The 22,028-nt window shown below is 36.3% G+C and overlaps 1 protein-coding gene across 2 annotated transcripts in view; it reads left to right on the top strand.

Moving 5' to 3' along the window:
* The window catches only part of ERICH3 (glutamate rich 3), a 100,772-nt gene that overhangs the window by 53,668 nt on the left and 25,076 nt on the right, over positions 1 to 22,028 (top strand). For both annotated transcript variants that reach the window (XM_012760368.3, XM_012760370.2), the window contains 3 exons: positions 4,339 to 4,525; positions 9,774 to 10,075; positions 15,347 to 15,583. In XM_012760368.3, coding sequence (XP_012615822.2) covers positions 4,339 to 4,525; positions 9,774 to 10,075; positions 15,347 to 15,583 — 726 coding nt within the window. The remainder of the gene's footprint in view (positions 1 to 4,338; positions 4,526 to 9,773; positions 10,076 to 15,346; positions 15,584 to 22,028) is intronic.

Raw genomic sequence — 22,028 nt, 5'->3', positions numbered from 1 at the left:
TGTACTCTGACCTATATTAACTTTTTTTTTTTACTTTTATTTATTATACAAATATATATGTAGTTTTTAAAAAAGCTTCATTGAAGTACAAATTAAATACCATAAAACTTATCTAGTGTAAGTGCAAAATTCGATGACTTCTAGGAAGTATGCAGAGTTGTGCAGCCATTATCACAAACTAATTTGAGAACATCTTCATCTTCTTGAAAAGTTTCCTTGTGCCCATTGGCAGTTAGTTCCTACTCTCATTGTCAGCTCCAGGCAACCACTGATCTGCTTCACTAACTCTACAAATTTCCTATTCTGGATATTTCATATAAATTAAGTCATACAGTGGTAGTGTTTTATCTTGCTTCTTTCACTTAGCATGATGTTTTTGAAAGTCATGCATTTGTATTGTCCATCAATAATTGCTCTCTCCTTAGATTGCTGAATATATCCCATGAAATGGGTATATTTAACACATATTCTTAAAATTCATTCCCCATCTGGTGAACATTTGTATTATTTCCAGTGTGGGACTATTAAAAACAATGCTGTTATCAACATACGAATACTAGTTTTTGTGTAGACATATGTTGTCATTTCTCTTGATTAAATTCCTAGGAATAATTTTGATTCTTTTTTTCCTGAGTGGGTCACACTTTCCTGATTCTTTATATGTCTTTAGGGTTTTTATTGAAAATTTGATATTTTATGTAGGGTATTAAAGCTGCCAAAACTACTATGAATTCTGGATTCTGACTTTTCCCTATGAAAGGTTGTTGTTGCTGTTTTTTAAAAATTTTTTTGTAACTTATCTGGACTAAATCTGTGAAATTCAGTCCCCATCACCCTGGTGTACAGTCAATAATTTTTGGCACAAATTTTAAAGAAAATTTTAGTTTTTTAGTCTGGTCTCTTAAGGTTGTTTCTGTGCCTTCATAGTTTAGTAATCACCCAGTGGTTTGTCAGAGGCTGGGTTCAAACATCTTGAGCCAGTAAAGCCTCCATTTACTACCAATGAATCTGTTTGGGGGCATATTAGTTTCCTGGGGCTAACATAACCAATGTCCCCAAATTATGGCTTAAAACAACAGAAATTCCTTCTCTCCAGATTTGGAGGCCAGAGGTTTATAATCCAGGTGTTGGTCCCTACCAACACTCCCTGAAAAGCTGTTGGGAGAGAAGCCTTTTTTAACTCTTTCAACTTCTGGTGGCTCCTGATAATCCTTGGCGTTCCCTGGCTTGTAGCTCCATCATTCCAATCTCTGCTTCTGCCTTCACATAGCATTCTTCTTCAGGTATCTCTGTGTGTCTCCTCTCATCTTTTTATGAGAACATGGGTCATTGGATTTAGGGCAAAACTTAAATCCAGGATGATCTCGCTTTATCATTCATTAATTGTATCTGTAAAGACACTATTTACAATAAAGTCACATTCTGAGGTTCTGGGTGGTCCTGAATTTCTGGAGGACATGATTCAACCCACTAGAGTGAGTTGAGTACATTCCAAGTTCAGTTTTCAAGTCTGCTCCAACTTTTATAAATATTTTCTACCAGGCTCTCTTATGTTTTTTCCATGCATAGGTGAAAGTTCATAGTGGGCTGGAGATGTAGGAATAGGCTTCCAGTTAGCTGGGGATATGTAGACAGCTTACTGAATGCCTCTATGACTGCCTTATTGCTTATATCTCCCTATTTAATTTCTGGTTAGTCCACTGGCCTGTTGCTTGCCTTAATGAGAACTATAGTCTCAGACTAGTAGAACTTCTGACCTTTCCTCTTAGCTTGCTCCAAGATTGCTACTTATTACTGGTAATGCCACAGGCCCAGAGTTTTTCATCTTCTGCTCCAAAGCACATCAGCCCCCACTGACACTGAGGCTGCTGGTAATTTATGGCCTGCCCTACCCTATTAGAACTGCTGTGAGGAGGTAGTGGCAGGTGGAGGGGGGTGAGAGTAGTCCCAGGCAAGAATGTCACAGATTCCTACTGTTTACCTAAAATTCAATCATTTTTTCATAATAAGTGCTGCTCAGTTTGTGTTAAGTCTTTGTTCCATTTCTAGAGATAACATTTTAAGGGGACAGGATTTGATGACCTTACTCCAGAAGTCTGGTATATTAATTTTGCCTCTCCTGCTCAATTATAACTTCTTGAGACAGGATACCAAATTTGATATTTTTCAGTATTTTTGTTTCTATTTAGTGGCTAAAATAGTGCTACTGACCATCAGTGAACAATAAATAACTACATTGTACAAGCATTATAAAATGCCTTCTAATTTGTACATTATGTAATCTTTAAGACTGCTCTGTGAATTTAGTAGACTAGGACACAGTCTCCTACCCCCATCTCCATCTTATAGATGAGAATTCTGAAATGCAACAAAGTTAAATATCTCAGCAAGGGACACTCAGCTGGGTTATGGAACAAAGTCTTCTGATTTCTTATTTTTTCCTTCCCACTACTCCATGAAGAAACCATCTAGTCAAGGTTGGGAGGTGTCAGTATATTTTAAAAAATACAAAATTATAAAATACTTATCAAAGGAGTAAAAGCAGAGGTTGTCAATTTTTTAGGTTGTTCCATAGCCTAAAAAAAAAAAAAAAAGAAGAACAAAATGGAGTAATAGCTGGGTGTGCTTTCCAGCTACATGGGCATCAAATGGAAGGGTAGTCACATGTAGAAGTTGATTTCCTGTGCCCAATCTCGGCATTTCCTTGACTGCACTCTCTTTCCTGACTGGTACTTAGGGAGTTATGGGGCGTGATACTGCAGCAGAATGGATCACATTACATGGATGCAGGATTCAAGTTCCTGTAATGAAAGCAGTTAGACTTGCCTTCTAGTCACCACTTGAGGAGTTCATTCATCATTAAGACAAGTGGACTTGTATCTTACTTTCCCCAGACACCAAGTTTTTCAGTTTTCTCTTTCCTAGTTTGTTTACTTTCATATCACAAATACTGAGGTATAAATGATAGAATAATCTTTTTAATAACTCTTTTCTTTAGAATAAATTGCATCCAATTTAGAAATACTTTTGGGGGCAAAATATGGTATATATACAGTATTTCTGTATGACTGTGAAAGAAAGAGTTTATAGTAATAATTCACTAATTATTTGAGGGAAGCTTTCTGTGCCATTGCCCCTGGACCTGGGGAAACTAAATGAGACTAGCTTCAGCCCTCACAGATTTCACAAATATGCAGGGCAGCAAACATCTAGAGGGTTCTCAAAGCACGGGACCCTATACCAATAGCATCAACATCATCTGGCAACTTGTTAAAAATGCAAATTTCTGGGCCCTACCCCAGACCCACTGAATCAGAAATTCAGGGGTAAGGCCCAGCAATCTGTGTTTTAATAAGCCCTCCAGGTGATTCTGATGCACATTAAAGTTTGAAAACCACTGGTGTAGCTATATTCTAATACAACATGGTAAGTGCAACAATAGAAAATGTGTACATAGCAGAGAGGAAAAAGTTGTTGACTCTATTATTGTTAGAAGTGGAATAGTCCAATGAAGCTCCTTTTTTTTTTTTTTTTGTAGAAAGTGACATAAGAAATGTTCATAAGAAGCAGGATTTTGAGTCACTCTGTAGGGAATAGGATTTATGGTTTAGAACCTCTAGAGTGGGACCTTTTCAAAGAGCATTATAAAAACTTGGAATGATTATAGGCTATTAATTTTAGGCAGTGGTTCTTAATTTATTGGTGGGACTTTTGGGTGGGTGGGGCAGAAAGAAGGGAATCTCAAATCTAAACTGAATTGAGTATGGCTTGGAGATGAATAATTGCTTCATTCACATGTGTATTAGTATATTTAAAGTCACAACTAAAAATACAAAAATTTTTAAAAAGCATTACTTAGCTCACATTAGCCTTTTGTCATCAAGTACTTTATTAACACATAGCATAACAAGATAGAGGCATGAAATTTAGAGAGATGTTTGGATTCAAATTCTAACTCCCCCACTTACTGTATAATCTTGGGTAAATTACTAAACCCCTCTAAGCCTTCGTTTCCTCACCTAGAGACTAGTGATAGAAATATTCTCACTTCATGTGATTGTTGAAAAACAACATATCGAAGATAATCAGGCATAATGCCTGGTCATACTAAGTGCTCATAGAATATTACATATTATTATTTTATAATAATAATCAAAGAGTTTTATAAAGACTTGGAGTATTTATTACAAATAAAAGTAGTAGAATACAGTTTTATGATTAAAAATTGTCCTTAAATTAAAAGATGATCTAGATCATAATATTGTACTTATCTAATAGAAAAATGTAACTTTGAATATGTTAGTTGATTCCACTAATATATTTCTTTTTCCATTCCAGAGACCTTTCAGTTTATTTCCAAGAGGCACCATGGTTTCCCCTTCAGTCTCACCTTTTTCCTTAATGGGATGCAGGTGAATAGGTTAAGCTCCTGCTGTGAATACAAGCACCGAAAAGGTTCCAGACTTGGAGGCAAACGAGGATACTTTGGATTTGTGTGTGTTGAGAAATCATCTCCTTGCTACAAGTATGGAAACAAATGTCCTTTGGTAGAGGGCAAATTTTGCTACATTTTTCTTCTAATGCTTTACTAATGCATTTGTCTGCACAATTTGTTAAGATAAATCAATATAGCTGAGCCTAAAACATGTAAGTTAAGGGTTGTTTATTACAACCCTGAGTGTTGTATTTGAAATGATAAGATACAAATCAGATTTCCAGATGTACTATATAACAGATAAAAGCTGGTGGCATTTTAAATTATTCTACTTTCTATCTGTCCCTTTCCTCATACTGCTTTAAATTCTATTTCTCAAGGGAAGGAGAGAAGGGTTTTTTTTGTTTTCTTGTTCTTTTGTATTCCTCTGAGGAACTGGTTTAGGGGTGAACCCTGAAGCATGTGCCAAGCATCTGACTCACATGGTTGAATATAACAGGTTATGCATATTAGAGGTGTGCCTGCATGATGGTGTGGCCCAGTTTTAATTCTCATCCCCCTGGTTTCAATCTCCTGTATAACAAAATGCATGATAAAAGGTCAGTTTTTGCTGTTATCAGCTTGCATATTGGATGTTCGGTTTGAAATTAGAAGTCTTGCTTGTGGGCTTTCTTTCATTTTTTTCTGAAAGTTCTCGTACACAGTTGTCTAGATGACAAGCTGGAACACAGGAGTGAACCAACTAAAGTACATGTCTCCATGGAACTGTTCTAATGGGGGAAGGGCAAATAACATATCAATCAACCAGTTAATATATGTCAGATAGTGAGCATGATGAACACAAAACAGGGTCAGGGAGTGAGGGGGAATGAGGGTCATAAGGGTGTGCGTTATATATGTAGGATGGTCAGCAAAGGCCTCTCTGATGGAATGTCTTTGAGTAGAAATCAGGAAAAAGAAACTCTCTTCCTCCAAATAGCTTTTCAGGTAGAGGAAAAGCATATAGAGAGGGCAGCAGGCAGGGACATGCTTGGTGTGTCTCAGCTAGTGTATGGTCAGAGCAAAAGTAAGGAATAGAACAATGAGGTAGGGGATGAGGTCAGGGAGACAAGGATGCCAAGTCATGTGGAGTCTGAAGAGCACTGCAAGGACTTTAATTTTATTCTGAGAAGGATGGGAAGCCTCTAAGGTAGGTTTAAACAATGACCTGTCATTATTTGACAGTAACTCCTATGGGAAAGGTAAACTAGAGAGATGGGAGAAAGAGTGGAAACTGCTTTCATCCAGAGAAGAGATAATGGTGAAATGAGTTAGAAGTGATTAGGTTCTAGATACATTTTGAAAATAGAGTTCACAGGATTTACTGATGGATTGGATGCAGGGCATGAGATAATGAGCAGAGCCACAGACGATTCAAAATTTGTGGCCTGAACAACTGGAAAAATGTCCAGTTAACGTGTACCTAAAATGGGACTATAGAAGAGGCAGTTTTAGGAGTAGAATAAAGGGGTTTTGGTTTTGGAGCCATTAAGTTTGAGACATTTATGAGACATGCAAGTAGAGATGTCAAGTGGGCAGTTGGATATAAGAATATGGGGTCAGTTGAGAGGTACAGGCTGGAGACATAAATTTGAGAATATTTGGCATATAAATGGCATTTAAAGCATAGGATGGGGTAAGATTGATTAAGAATTGAATGCAAATAGAGAAGATCTATCTGAGTAATGAGCTCCATGTCACTCTAGTTCAGAGGCAAGGGAGATAAAGGGGAGCCAGCATGAGAAGGAAAGCCAGTGATTAGAGGGAGAACCTAGAGAGAGTAGAAATGAATAAAACCTTGGAAATGAATAAAATCTTTGAAGAATAAGGTGAGCATATGGATATGTTAAGTTAAATGAAGACTGACACTTGAACATTGATTTGATAGTGCGTTGGTTATTGGTGATCTTGGTCCAAGTTATTAGAGTGGAGCAGTAGGGAAGTGAGCTTTATTGGAGTGAGTTTCAGAGGTAATTGGAGAAGAACTAAGGCCAGAGACTACAGAAAACTTTTAAAAATCATTTTGTTACAAAAATTTGTAATTGGATGGTAGTCAGGAGGGAGAATATAGGGACCCATAGGACTTTTTATTTTTTAAGATGGGTGATGTTATGTTTGTATGCTAATAGGTAGGATTGATATCCTAGAGAAGAAAAAAAAAAACTGATGAAGGATAGTATACAGGGGGAAAGTGCTTGAGTAGACTGAAGAAGATGGGATCCAGGGCTCAGGTGGGGGTGTAAGCCTTAGGAAGGGGAGAAGTGTTTCTTCCATAGTAACGGGAGGAAAGAGGGCATACAAGCTAGAGAGAGAGGTAAGTTAGTTGGATGTGCTGGGACCAACTAGCAGTTCTCTGCTGATTGCTTCTGTTTTCTCCAACAAGAAATAAATTTATCAGCAGAGGTTAAGACTGAGGAAGGAGGGTTTGGAGGTTTTAGGAGAGAGTGGGAGAGTGAATGGCCCAAGGCAGTGTAGTACCAATGCCCCGCTGTACTTAGGTTCCACCTGGACTGCCTTCCAGGTCCAATCCAAACATGCTATCTGCTTGTTTTTGGTTAGGTCATTTAACTCATTTTTGCTGCAGATCAGGTAAGAGTCAAGTCAGCATGGTTTAAATAGGATGGGGGTAGAAGGGTAAGTGCTGGAGCCTTGCTTGTCTGGCCTCGTCCCCACCTGAGGCTGCTTTGGCTATTCCAGAGTCACTGATGCTGCAGAAATCCAGTGAGAGTTGAGAACTACCTTCGTGGAGACTGTTAGCACTTCTATTGCATAGCCTTTTTTTTGTTACATCCATAATGATACTTTTGGTTATTTTAAGGAATATATGTTAATTCCTCCAGTTTATTAAAAGTGAAATTAGTTTTAATTCATTTAAAAAATACTGGTCCCTGGAACTTTTACAATGAAAAGAAGGAGAGGGTGGTAAAATAAAACAATAGGAAGTTCTATACCTAAAAATAATTAGGAATTACCTGCTTAAGATCCTTGGAAAACAAGAAAAGCTGAGCAGTGGTCACTTCCAAAGTGTGAAGTTCTACAGTTGTACTCACCCATCAATCACGGGAACTGTTTGAAGAAGCATAGTGGTTATTTTTAATAGCTAGAGTGAAACACAGGAAGAAGCCTTGCCTAACCAAGTAGAATGCAGCCTGCTTTGAGCTTTAGTCATCAGAATCAACACCTCAAATTATATTCAGAAGTCAAATAGGCAGTGACGGGGAGAGCACAGATGTTATTCACTTTCTTTGTCCAATTCTCCTCAGCAGATGGACAGTAAAATGTCTGCACATGCAGTAGGGAGGCATCAAAACCTTTACGTAGCCACAACATAAACTAAAAGTAACAGCATATCAGGGGTTCCAAATCAATGCATTTGGTGTTGCCATTGATAAGGGAATAGCAGCTTGAACAGAAGGCACTGCTCGTCATCACATTCTGCGAAGATTCATGACACCTTTATTTCAAGGAGAGCAATGTGCTAAGCACATCATCATTACAGTCAGGAAATATTTATTTGGCTTAATATGGGCAAGATAAGTATATTATTATTATCTCACATTTTACAGCCTGATAGTTACTTTGATTGCAAATCCTGTTATCTTCATTTTATGACGAGATATTGAAAAGTTAAGTGATATAACTCCGTTCTCATATTTGCTTGTTGGAAGAATTTATTAAGATCAATTCCTATGCTATTTCTAGGCTGGAGATGGCTCAAATTCAGTGAAATCTTAAGTTTAAGAAATTGTCATTGGATTTGATTCAGAGTTTATATATTATTCCCATTCTTCCTGGACTGACAGGTCTTGACTGCATTCTGATCCCTTTTCACTCACCCAGTACAAATCACTCAGTTCTCCTACAGTGGTATAGCCTGCAGAGCAGGGGCATAGCAGTGTAGGGAAGGAGGAAGGTGGAGACTGATAACTTCCAGATACTTTGGGTCATGGATCATCTCCAGGCCTTGCTGGAAACTTTTCCAGATTGCGTTAGTTTCTGGTGAAAGAGCGTGAGTATTTTCTCTGGTAGTAAACCCAAGAGTGTAACATTTGTCTGTGTAACTAGTCATTTTTGCAGGTTATATCATAACTAGTAATTATAGGGCTACACTTGGAATACTAAAATATGGTTGAGCTTCAGTGTGAGGTGATGTTGAGCTGAGGTCAAGCCCTATCACTAATCTGCTGGGTGACCTTGGGCTGCTGGAACCTTTTAAGCCTCAGTTTCCTCATTTGTAAAGTGGTGATGATAGTTCTTAATTTATTGATCTGTGAGGTAATGAATTCCTTCAGACAATGGATATAGAGTACCCAGTGAAGAGCTTGGCATAAGGGAATGCTTAATAATCTTATCATTATCATGATCAGCAGTGTTATTAATGTATATATTACCATTATTGGAATTCTTATTTTGATGCTAACGAGAGATAGAAAAAAAGGTATAGAAGATAATTTGTTCACATTACTTTTATTATAATTGATTTAAAAATTTTTTAATGTCATAATGCATTCAGATTATGTGCATAGTTCACCAGATTTGACTTGGAATGACTTTGTAACCTCTGTAAATTATTGCCATTTTCAAGGAACAAAAGCTTGTTGCCAGTAAAAATCACCAGAAGATTGTAACACAGGCTTCAGAAGGTCATTCTAAAGGCAATAATGGCAGTACTATTAAAATAAGGGTGCAGACTAATGAGTTACTTAAAGAATGGAACAACATTTGACTGTATATGTTTCTTAGAGAATCAATCCTATTTATTTAGAGTTTTGTATGTAACTCTTTTGTTGTTGTGTTGTTGGAATAATAAATGATCAAAGACTGAATAGCATTTTTCTCTTCTGATTATTTTATATCAGCTTCCTTGTGTTTATAAACCTGAATGTTCTTTTGTCACATAATTCTCATTTAAAGAGTTGAAATATATATTTATATATCTATAAACACATATAAAAATATCTATTTATGTATCTATATCTACATATGACTGTTATAAAGCCAAAAATGTACTTTAAGTCACAAATTTTAATTTGACACTAGCTGTTGGTTGATGAGTTGTTTTCTTTCTTTTTTATTATTGTGGGTAAAATTATTAAGAATTTTTTGTGTTCATTTACAAGATTTTAGTATCAATAAAGAGAAAATAATTTATTTTTAATTAACCTATGTGTACTTTAATAAAAATATTTTTTGTGTCATCTCTTACTAGAATTAGAAATAAGTGATTTAAAAACCTTTGAGATTCCACTGTGCTATATATAAGAGTTAATAGACATATTGTGTTAATATTTTTTCATAGGTGCATTATTGCAATGGGCCTTGATAAAAAAACATCTTTACCAAAACCTCGGAAAGAAAAGAACACTGAGAAAAGATTGGAACTGAGGAAGAGTGAGGGGAAAGCAAGGAGGAATGCAGAGTACATGACATCGAGAAGAAATGAGATGGACGGGGACAAAATCTCTGTCTCAGACATTTTTTCAGTTCAAGAAATAAAAACTGGGGTCAGAGAAGTGAGAACTGCTATGGAAGAAATGGAGCGTAAAGGAAAAGCAGGTCAAGATGTTTGGGAAGATGACCAGGAAAATATTTTAAAATATGGTAATCAATAACAGAGTTCTTTCATTGTCGCTGCTGTTGTTTTAAGTCTTTAAACGTGGTTATCAAAATTTGCAAAAATATCCCTTAAATGTTGTTACTCAGGTGTGGGCTGTAGGCAACTCTGTGGCATGTTAGGAATCCCCGATCACTTTCCTCTACTGTTTTGCACAGAGTCCTGTGTCATCTACCTTAGAGGAGGGCAGACCTAACCCCAGAGAGGTTGAAGGTTCTTGTGGGCACGAGGGAGGGGACGACTGGTAGTCGATGTCTGTGTGAGCTCTATTGACTTCTTCGGCAGAGATCATTTTGACCACATAGAATGTTGCCTATCCTTTTAGTTTTTGGATGTACTTGCTTTGGTGAAACTGATGAATTGCTTCGGCATCAGTTAGATATAACCTATATGATTTTATGGTGATAGCGTATTCCATAACTAAAAGCAGTTGACATAGGCCTAAAGTCCTGGAGCCTGTCTGTCTGCATTTTTTTTGGCTTTCTTCTTTTCTCTGTTTTCTTCTCTCTCCTGCCTTCTCTCTTCCTCTCTCTCTGTCTCTCCACACACACACACACACACACACACACACACACACACATGCAAACACACACACAAACACACGCACACACACACATGCAAACACACACACAAACACACACACACACACAGACACATATACACACATTCGTATGTGCACACACACACGCATGCATACACAGGAATATCTTGTTTTACTATGCTTCACTCTATTGCACGTTGCAGATATTGTGCTTTTTACAAATTGAGGGATTGTTGCAGCCCTGCATTGAGCAAGTCTGTCGGTGCCATTTTTCCAAAGCATGTGCTCATTATGCGTCTGTGTCACGTACATTTTGGCAATATTTTGACTTTATTATTATTATATCTGTTATGGTGATCTGTGATCAGTGATCTGTGATGATACTATTGTAACTGTTTTGAGGTGCCATGAACTGCACCCAGATAACACGGCCAACTTAATGCTGTGTGTGTTCTGACTGCTCCACCAGCCAGCTGTTCCTTTATCTCTCTCACTCTACTTGGGCCTGCCTATTTCCTGGGACAAAACAATGTTAAAATTAGGCTGATTAATAACCCTACAATGGTTTGTAAGTGTTTAAATGAGAAGAAGAGTTGCAGTTTAAATCAAAAGATAGAAATGATAAATCTTACTCAGGAAGGCATATCTAAAGCTAAGATAGGCCAAAAGCTAGGTCTCTTGTGCCAGTTAGTCAAGTTGTGAATGCAAAGGAAAAGTTCTTGAAATTTTTAAAAACTGCTCGATTTCACTAATCATCAGGGCAATGTAAATTAAAACTACAATCAGATATCACCTTACCCCAGTTAGAATGGATTTTATTAAAAAGTCAAAAAACAATAGGTGCTGGCATGGATACAGAGAGAAAGGAACAGCAAATTAGTACGAACTCTATGGAAAACAGTATGGAGATTTTTTTCAAAGAACTAAAAGTAGACCTGCCATTCAATCCAGCAATCTCGCTACTGGGTATTTACCCAAAGGAAAAGAAGTTATTTTGTCAAAAAGACACCTACACTTTAATGTTTATAGCAGCACAATTCACAATTGCAAAGATGTGGAATGAACCCAAGTGCCCATCAATTCATGAGTGGATTAACAAAATGTGGTATATGTATAGCATGGAATACGACTCAGTCATGAAAAGGATCATGAATTAATGCATTTTGCGACAATCTGGATGCAATTGGAGACCATTATGCTGAGTGAAGTATCTAAGGATTGGAAACATAAATACCACATGTATTTGCTATTATATTGGAAGTAATCAATGAGCATACATGTGCACAGAGGGAAATCAGGCACAGGGTGAGGTATCCAAACCGTCGGAGAGAGAGCGAACTGCCTGAGTGTCCTTATTCCCAGGAGACAAAGCCTGGGTTAGAGAAATGGTAGCCATGAGCTGGGGTGACCTGTGGTGGAAGAGCTGCCTTCAGGAAAGGGGCAACTCCTAGGTATCTTCTTCTGCATCTCATATTGTTGCTACTCAGGGTTTTCAGAAATCTAAGAGAATAATTATAGCACCTGCTAAAGCACTGGATTTTATGTTTGTTTATTACTGAAATAATATGTCTATCTTTAAAAAGATTTCACTCACAACACTTTTATCCAGTTCACATCTCTCCAAGATCCCATCTAGTCTTTATTCTTATTTTGAACTGGAAATTTAAAATGTCTACTGCAACAGCAATCGCAGAGAGATTGACAAATGGGTTGTATTTTCCTGTGTTTTACCTTTTAAGACATGAAGGTTTATTAAAGTTAGGTTTAATAAAAGCTTTTCATTTTCTTCTTCTTTTTTTTTTCCTTAAACCAACACGGTTAGTGTTATGTGTGACATACTTTATAGCTATGATAAAGCGTTTCCTGTGGTCTTTCTTCTGTGTTGGCTAGTTAATGGACTTTAAATGTCCATTTCCATTAATAAAAAGCAGCAGCAAGGCTTTAGCACTGCAGAATAGCTGCTATCAGCTATCAGTAAGGGCAGCAAGAAGCCTGAGTTGAGGTCAGTGAGGAAAGGCTGTAGCTGGATTGGTTTTGACCTGGCTTTGACTCACAACTTCATTAGTGAGGTTGGTAAACAACAGGCTAATTAAATTCTCTATAAGAAGGCAAATGGGATGGGGGGTGAAGAGAAGAAATTATGAAAAAGATTTCAGAAAGCATGCCACTTTTTTGTTTGTAATTTTCATTTTAAGTTCATTCATATTGAAAACATGAGTTGATGACACAAAGGTGATGTGCTTTGGGCTATAATGCTGATGGAAGGCCCTTGGTTAACAGAAGGCTGATCTTGAGATATGATGATAGTAGGGGTAGAACACAGCCAGGGGAGCCTTGAATTCCATATTTGAAAGAAAACACAGGAGTTCCTGCAAAATGGGATGGATGCAAGGACTCTTTTTGTGGTTCACTACATGTTCCTTCAATTTCGTGCTCATGTCAATTATTTAACTGTAATTGTGTCCTAATTGTGGACACTTGTGCTGCTCCAAGTTTAATCAGGTGCCTCCATTAAAGTGTATTGCTGTCAATGGAACATGCATTATGTGTGATTAATTCTGTTCTATGACCAACTCCCTCTACTACCCGATCTCAACCACTATTACTGCTAATCCCTAATATTTATTAGGCACTTGCTGTTCATGGCACTGTGCTAAGCAGGTTCCATCAATTTTTGCTTTTAATACTCACCACAGCTTTGTGTACTATCCATGTTCTGGATGAAGAAATTTAAGCTTAAAGATGGTAAACACACTGCCCAAGGTCACATAGCTAGTATGTGTTTTAACTGGGTTTGGGCACATGATTGGTTGAGTCCAAAACCCTCACATTTCACTACTATATAATACTATAGAAGGGATTGCAGCAATGCACTCATATTCTGTCTGGCCCTCTGCTTATCTTGTGACCAGTAGCAAATACCTGTAAAATTATGTGTGTGTGTGTGTGTGTGTGTGTGTGTGTGTGTGTGTGTGTATGCATGTGTGTGTGTGTATTTTGGAGCCAACCTCACCCTCTCCTTTTATGGAGTCTTCCCTGAACCCTTAAAATGACTTTTCATCCTCCTTTGATTCCATTCCACTTACTTGACACTACTTCCCACAATTAATTGTGAGTCCTATATAAAAATCCATAGCAATTGAGCCCAGTAGTGTTGAAACTAACATTACTGAGGGCCATGTATAAAAACTACTATAAAATCAGTATGGTATCTCTTGTGCACCTACATCTTATTTCCTCAACAGAAATTGGAAATTCCTTGATGGCAGGTGTTGTCTTATTGTAATGTCTTTTATCTTGCAATTTTATCCTTTTCTGCAGAGAAGGCTGTCAATAAAGCTTTATTGATTGATAGTTAACTGGGCCAAGTAAGGAATTATCCTATAACTTGGCCAGCAATACTTGGATCAAAATATGTTTGTTTTTGTTAGTATTTCCTGTTTCTGTCACGCAATATAAAGAGGATTCTTACCCTTCTGGCTTATTTTGCGATTTTATTTTACTGTTATTCACATTTCTTAAGTGTATTAAATCTCTTGTGAAAACATTTTTGTGATTAATTCTCTTTGACTTTCTTCATTACCATTTTTGATTTCACTTTTCCTCTTATATCTCCCTCACTCATTCTCTGCATTTACAGAGCTTTCTTCCTATGCACAGAGCATACATTTCTAAATTAAGTTTCTTTCATTGCAGCAGCATGCACAACCCTTAAGTAAATTACCCAAGAGGCCCCCACCACTGGAAGAGAAGCCAGAATATCTAATAACTAAAACACACAAAATTGGGAAGCCATTATTTTCCCTGTAATTTTTATTTTAAGGATAATTGTTTATTTGCTTAATTGGTTCTGCATGAGATCCTTTTGCTCTCTATCCATGGCATGTTGTCACTTCAAGATTTTTAGTTTTTGGTGGAAGAAAAAGGGGAACAATTAAATATGAAAGGTGAAAAATTATAACCACAAGGGACAGCTGGGGTTTATCTGATGTGACAATTTCCTTTGCCTGCTACAGATTTGCTGCACCTCAGTAGGGAATGAAGCAAATTTGTGGCCGTGACAGGAATATTCTATTTTGTATGAATTTTTATCCTTGGAATGTAATCATTTCATTTATTGTAGGAATGAATAATGCATATGATTTCAGTTCTGGCCTAGGTATAGAATCTTTCATAATGCCTTTTCTCAATGTCCATTTGGTTCTCAAAGAATGTGCTATTCACAGTGTTACTTCTCAGGGCCTTTGGACTTGATTAATTGAATTTTTCCACTTCACTATTCATTAACGTGATATCCAAATATTTTGAACATTTTTCATATGAAATATGACCTCACTGGGTCTTCAAATTAACTTTCATTATTATAATCCTGTTCTCTTCGTTTTTAATTTATTTCTAATTTATTGTTTTATATCAAGTTTTTCTCTTTCCATTTTGGTCATTGTGGATGATGATGTCCATTTGTAAATGAACTTTTATTAGGTTTCAGCCTTGTCATTTGGAGCTTCATTTCTTTTATGCTGTTGTGTATGTAACTGATGGCAATCTTTGATCATTTGCTATTAGTTTTCTGTGTTCACTAATTGGGTGAAAAAGAAGAAGCAAAGAAAGTCTCAGAAAAGAGAGGATAATGGAGTCAAAGTTCTCATTAAAGTGAAATAGGTTAAATATTGGGGATTCTATTTTCATTCTTATAGTGGAGGTTTTCTTTTTTCAGAATATGAAGAAGATTTTGAAGTGGATGACGACAAATACTATGAGAGAGCTAGTGAAGAAGGACAGGCTGATTATCAAATGAATGGAATCTCAAAGTCACCCTCAGATGATGAAAAATATAATTTATACCTTGAAAAAGAGAGTGAAAGCTCATCACAGAAGGCATCAGATGCCCATGACAATGTGAAAGATGGTGATGATGGATACTCGGAGAGTGACTCAGAAGAGGATAAACAAGGCGAGTTGTGTAGCTTGTCATATGACATAGGCTGTTTAGTGACTGTGCTTACCACATTTCTCTGTTTTCTATTTAGTGAGATAATCCTCTTTTAAGGGAATGTTTAGAGTGTGGTTCCTTAACCAGAGGATGGCAGTCAATCAACCTTCCACAGATATCCAAATTATAGAGTCATTCTTTAATCCTTTCTCTTTTCCTAGTTTGCTGAGATTGTTACATAAGATGTCAGATAAAGCTTGCAGTGACTAGTCTTCTATTTACTTAGAAAGTTACCATTTTTTAATCCCAAACTATCTCCTTTTACACACATGCACACATAACACACATACACACCTTTTTGTGGCTTTGGAAAAATAAAAAGTAATTCCTATTCAATAAAGGAAGAGTTGTGATTTGTGCCTTAGGTTTTTTTTTTTTTTTACTTTGAACATAAGATGATAACATATTAGTTTTATAGAAAAGTTACTCGTATGTTTTTTTATAATCTTTGACTCTACAATGACTTGTATATGTTCACAGGGAAGATACAGAGCTTTTCAGGTAGAGAAAGAAACCTTTATTATCTGAGGCATACTTTAAATTTTTAAGACCTTTTTAAAGACCTTAATTCACCTAAATTCTGTCTTAGTGAAAAAAGAAACCCACTTACTTCTTTCTCCTATAAGACGGTTTGGCCATGGCTGTGTGGTTCTTATATAATCAACGATTTACCTTGGTGCATCTTGGGCATTTATCATTAATAACAAAAACCCTCTCTTATATTCACATATGTGTATGTCTTCACAATTTGCTTTTAACTATAGAACAAGATTGGTTACATTATGATGACTTTTTGAGTTGCTATTTCTGCCACTGTTTTCACCTCTCAACTATTTTGGGGTATGAAATCTCAAAATTTCAAATTCAAGATGTAGGTTATTAGCATAATATAAAATAAAAGTAAATTAAGTAATCAGGTAATCATAAGAGCAACTAGTTAGTTTATGGTTCCACTCTCTTCTAAAAGAAGTCAAGCAAGCCTACTCTAAAATTTCATGCAGGCATATAGAAGGCCATAAAATACAGAATGGAAATTATTTAGAGGAAAAGAGAAGATAATTTTATAACCAGAGATGGGACCATGATGCTCTGAGAAAAGAGCTTATGTATTAGGCATGTCTAATCTAAGAAACAAAATATAAGTATTAAGAAAAACTACAGAAAAGGCCTTGTTTAAGACTTTTAAAATGTTCACTGCCTGACCATTACTCTTGGGTAGTTCTTTCAACTGTAATACAAATGATGGCAAATCTTATTTTCAAATGTACCAGTAGTTAATATTATTCAAATTTTTCACATTGTGCTTTACTCTCTACTTTGGCTCTCAGGAAGCCCAGGATTAAATTCTTAACTTGTTTGTGAAGAAGAAAATTAAATGAGAAAGTTTCTAATTTTACCTAAATTTACCTTTCTCCTGGATGGACTTCCCTACCAACTCCCAGGCCTTTTGCTTAGTTCCAGCTCATCTTCCTCCTCTCCCATGACTCTCTCCTACCTGAGCAGCCATCACTGAGCTCTTTATTTTATGAAAACCTATCATTCAGTAGTTTATTTTTCACTCATTGTTTATGTGTGTTAAATTTTGCCCCTCAAATTCATGACACAAGTTAATAACCCACAAATTAATTATACTCTGAAAAGCTAAGACTGTATGTTGTTTTTGTTATTTCTCACAGAGCTGATTTCCTAAAAGATATTTTGTAAATATTAAGCATTCATTATACTTGAGTGGCAACACCAGAAATACTAAGGTGCTTTGGTTAGTGCCATGATATCTAGTTACAATTTAGGCTATATGATTGTTATGGAAATTTTTATTGAAAAAGTTATATAGTTAGTAGCATTGTATAGATACAGAATATATAATATTTAAAATAGATATGCAATGAAAGTTATAAGAGCTTATAGCTAGTCCACAAATGTTGGGAAGTTTAGGAGGCAAAATTTAAATTAGCCAGCTATTTTCTTTTGATGTTTCAATAATGATGTTATAAAGCTACCCTTTTTAATGGCTCTTTTGCATCCACGGCATTTATGTTAAAACAGTGCCATTATTCTGAAATAAAATCTCATTGCTTATTACCGTTTCTTTCCTCCACATCCAGCCTCTCTTATTTTCCATCCTTTTTTTTTTTTTTCGATAACCTGCCCTTGTGTTATTCAAAAACATGCCTTTTCGCATGCGGAGTATCAGAATTAGAAATTTCATCCAGCAGACAAGTAGCATGTATTAAAAATGATAATGACATGATAGATTCCTTGGAACACTCTGTTGAAAAGCCAGGCAGCATTTCATTTTCAAAGGGGTAAAAGGCATATTGTGACCACTGAATCCCAGACACCAGTACATCCTTTTTATTGACATGATTAAGAATCTTGCTGTTAGTATTTGGATGTGTTTCATTTGAACCTGCCTGCACCTGTTCCCAGAGGGCAAACAATTGCCCAGGCTGTCACTCTTGTGACAAGTCGGCCCCATTTAAACTGCCAGCTAACAATTGCGTTGGCCCGCCTTGATGAATACACTGCGCTGAGCAGCTGGTGAGTGATAGAGTGCTACCAGCTGAAAACTGACTAAGAGAGGACCCTGGTTTAGGAATGATGTGTGAGAGTTCCTATCATTTAAAAAGAACGACAGCTTCCTTTTCTCTGCATTTGTGTTGGCAACCCCAGGCACTAATTCACCAGTTGAAAATATATTGTCATAGATGAATGTTATAAGATTGAGGGGAAAAGTATCATGTCGCTGAGAGTATACTTTCATGAACAGTTTGGATGATAGTGTGTATGAGTAAGAGGTCAACGGGTACAAAGTTACAGTTAGACAGGAAGAATAAGTTCTGGTGTTCTAATACACAGCTGGGTGTCTCTAGCAAATAATAACCTAGTATGTATATCAAGACAGTGGGAAGAGATGATTTTGAATGGATCAACATAAAGAAATGATGTATGCATAAAGTGATGGATATGGTAATTATCCTAATTTGATCATTATGAAATAGATACGTGCATCGAAACATCATACTGTATTCCATAAATATGTACAATAATTATTTGTCAATTATAAATTTAATGATTAATTAATAATGAAAAAAGACTAATTAGTTCCTGATAAGAAAGAGTAGAGGTAGAGATAGAGGAAAAAATGTTTCCCAGACTATAAAGAAATGAAAGCAAGACTTGAAGCATTTTTTTTCTGGTAAGAAAGATAATGATTTCACTTGTGTTATTTTCCAGTCTGTTGAAGAAACAGGCCTATAGATTTAAAATCCCAGAATCACAATAATGTTCTACTTACTTGACTTACTGACTTCAAGAATCTCCTTATTTTTTGGCCTGATTAAGGGCTTGAAGAGAAGCATATGGGTGAAGCCTTCTCCTTCTGTGTTGAAATTATTATGTACTTTGAAACCACACCCTTGGAGTTCAGTGTAACTTGCCTGCCTCTTGGATCAGAGAGAACTATGGGAAGATTATGGGCAGCTTCTGGTTAGAGACTATATGTGAATTTTTTGCATGGCTAGGCAAACTTTAATTTTCTTAATGGTAAGAATTCCTCAATCCATAGTCACTTTTTCATTGTTGAAGTAAGAAGTCACAATTTTCAGCTGTCTAATTAAATGCAGCACCATTTAGTTCACATAAGATACTTTTATGTAAGGTATTTCTCTATAGTTTTGAATCTAACTTGTATATAGCAAAGTCACAACCCAGGCACTCAGTAAAGTCTTGTGAACAACAGGCTGATTGACTAGATTAATGGATACAAGTAAAATGATACATGCAGCACAAAGTATCACATGATTTGATTGAATTTTCTATATTTTAACTCTTTTAATGTTTAGAAAGTGGGATGAAAGGTAAATATGGAGGAAATTTTAAGCTTTATTAATGTTTATTCTTAGGCTATATCTACATTTACCCCTAGTTATGTATTCTTACAAAGTAATGTATATATATATTTGTGTCATCAATAAATGGGATATTTTAATTCATGATAATAACTATCAGTATGAGGGCATATACTCTCTCTTAAGACAAAAATCTAGTTAATTTTTATAGCTGGAATTTAATGATTTATACTTTTATTTTCATTAAGCACACATTGATTCTACACTATTTATTGAGTATAAAACACTTGTCTAATTAGTTATAATACATGAAGAATTTGACTTAGCTACAGTGTCTGATATAGAATATAAACAGATTTTTATGAACTCATGAGTATAATCAAGACATAACTATTAATACAGGTAATAGTAGGATATATAAATTCATGTGTCATGGCTAATTTGAAGAAAAGAGGAATAGCGTTTGTGCAGATTTTGCTGTGAGCCCTTGGACTAAGGAATAAGAAAGAGACATTTGATCAGTATTAGAGTTCAGAAGTGTACTGGATCCATTGGGTTGGAATCCATGGTATGTTGGGGTGATCTAAATTTTTAATTGAATTTGCCATTTTAGTTTGTGTACTTAAATTGAGGTATCTGTATTTGCTTCCAGATAATAAACCCAAAACAAAGTATATACAATCAGGACACTAACTGAGGAAACGGTAAATTTAAACTGTAGTAAAACCATGCTCCATGCTAAGGGGTGAAAAAATGATTGAAGACTAAGGTCAGGACTTGTCATTGGTTTAAAACATACACTGTGGCTACTTGTTGCAGTAAGAGTATGGCAACAGCTCCCGAGAGAATTATCCAGTCATTGTTAGGAGAATGAATGCATACTTTGAGCAGGTGCAGTTGATCTATTGTCCTCATGAAAAAGGAGGGATATAACTAGTTACTCTCTGTTGAAAGTATGTAATCTGCATGAAAGCAGGGACCTGAACTTCCTTTTTCTTGTAGTACATTGCCTGGCACATAGGAGGTTCCCAATATGCATTTAGTGGACAAATGAATCCATGTAAGTGGGTAGGAAGGTAGAGGACAACTCAGAACTTCAGTTATGAGGGAGAGCAGGATTCATCCTGGATTTTCTGGGCTGGTGTTGACTGTGGTTATGTGTGGTTATGTGTGGTTATGTGGGTGACTGGAGCCTTTGGTCAGGCAGATATCAAGCTGGTGACCAGGCAGTATAGACAGTGGGGATTACTGGCATACGGGCACACACACACACATCCCATCTTTATGAATGCCCACACAGTATTCCACAAATATTTGTTAGGTAACTGAATGGCATGTATATGTTCATACAAATAGCATCATGGTCAATGTTTTATTAACATAGAAACCAGGGAAGGTTTTAACTGCTAATTTTTGCTTTGTATTCACATTGCATGCCTCAGACTGTTCTAAATGGGCTGTGGACTCTAGAGTGGTGGACGAAATGAAGAATGACCACTAGAGATATAAAAGGGAGGACAAACTATGTATTTTGACCTTGGGGAGCATTTTGATTGTGGGCAGAGAACTATTTTCCATTTGTTATCCTTGAGTGATAACAGTGGAAAACTAGCTAGGAAGGGCAATGGTGAGTCCCTGTTTCCTGTTTGAAGGCTTTTTAGCAAGTAGAAGGGTCTTGGTTTATCATTACAAAGTAAGTGTTGTACAAAACTTGCTATTTTTATAGGTAATGGACACAGAGTATTATTTTACCTCTTTGGACCTTACTTTCTGGGTCTAGAAAAAGAAAATAACAACTATTCCATAAAATTAAATGGAATTTTTATAAAGTGCTTACCTCATTGTTTGATATACAGTAGGTGCATAATCATCATCAAGTCTTGTCTTTTTTTCTCAATGGTAGCCATGGTATTACTCTTAATAACACAAGAAAGAAATTTATTAGTCTATACCTGATGTATGATGTCATAGAGAAAAAAAGACTAATTTACAAAGAAAGGATTATTCCACTTGATTAATTTAAAAATTTTCTCATGTAATTTCTACAAAGACTTATGGAAAGCAAGTAAATTTATCTCCATTTTACAGCCAAGAAAACAGTGGCTCAGAGAAGTTAAGTAGCGTAACCAAAGTCAAAGCTTATAAGTATCTGAGTTGTGATTGAGACACCTAAGTTTGTCTTACAGAAGAACATATTATTTGCTTTCAGTGTTATGTTGTGTGAAATGAGAGTTTAATTATAGGATGCAAAAGGAGGAAGAGTTATCAATGAATAGTTACCAATGACATGAAAAGGGAAGAAGGATCTGGGGACTGATTGAATGTGGGGAGAGAAAAGTCAGAGGTCCTGCTTAGGACATGGAACAATGGCACCAAACCATCTGGCTTTGGCCAAGGCCTCTGGCAATGAGTGCAGATCTTTTCTTTGCCAATAAGATCAATGGCAGGTCCTTGAAGAGTAAGTACCAGGAGAGGACACTGAAGGGACAAACGGAATTGGGTAGGAAGCAGAGTTGTTTACCAGCATGCTTTAAAGATAATTTCCCCCTCCTAAT

Source organism: Microcebus murinus, chromosome 2 (assembly GCF_040939455.1).
Source record: "Microcebus murinus isolate Inina chromosome 2, M.murinus_Inina_mat1.0, whole genome shotgun sequence".
In the NCBI taxonomy this organism is placed as follows: domain Eukaryota; kingdom Metazoa; phylum Chordata; class Mammalia; order Primates; family Cheirogaleidae; genus Microcebus; species Microcebus murinus.
Note: the sequence above shows the minus strand (reverse complement) of the source record. Positions and strands in the feature narration are given on the sequence as shown.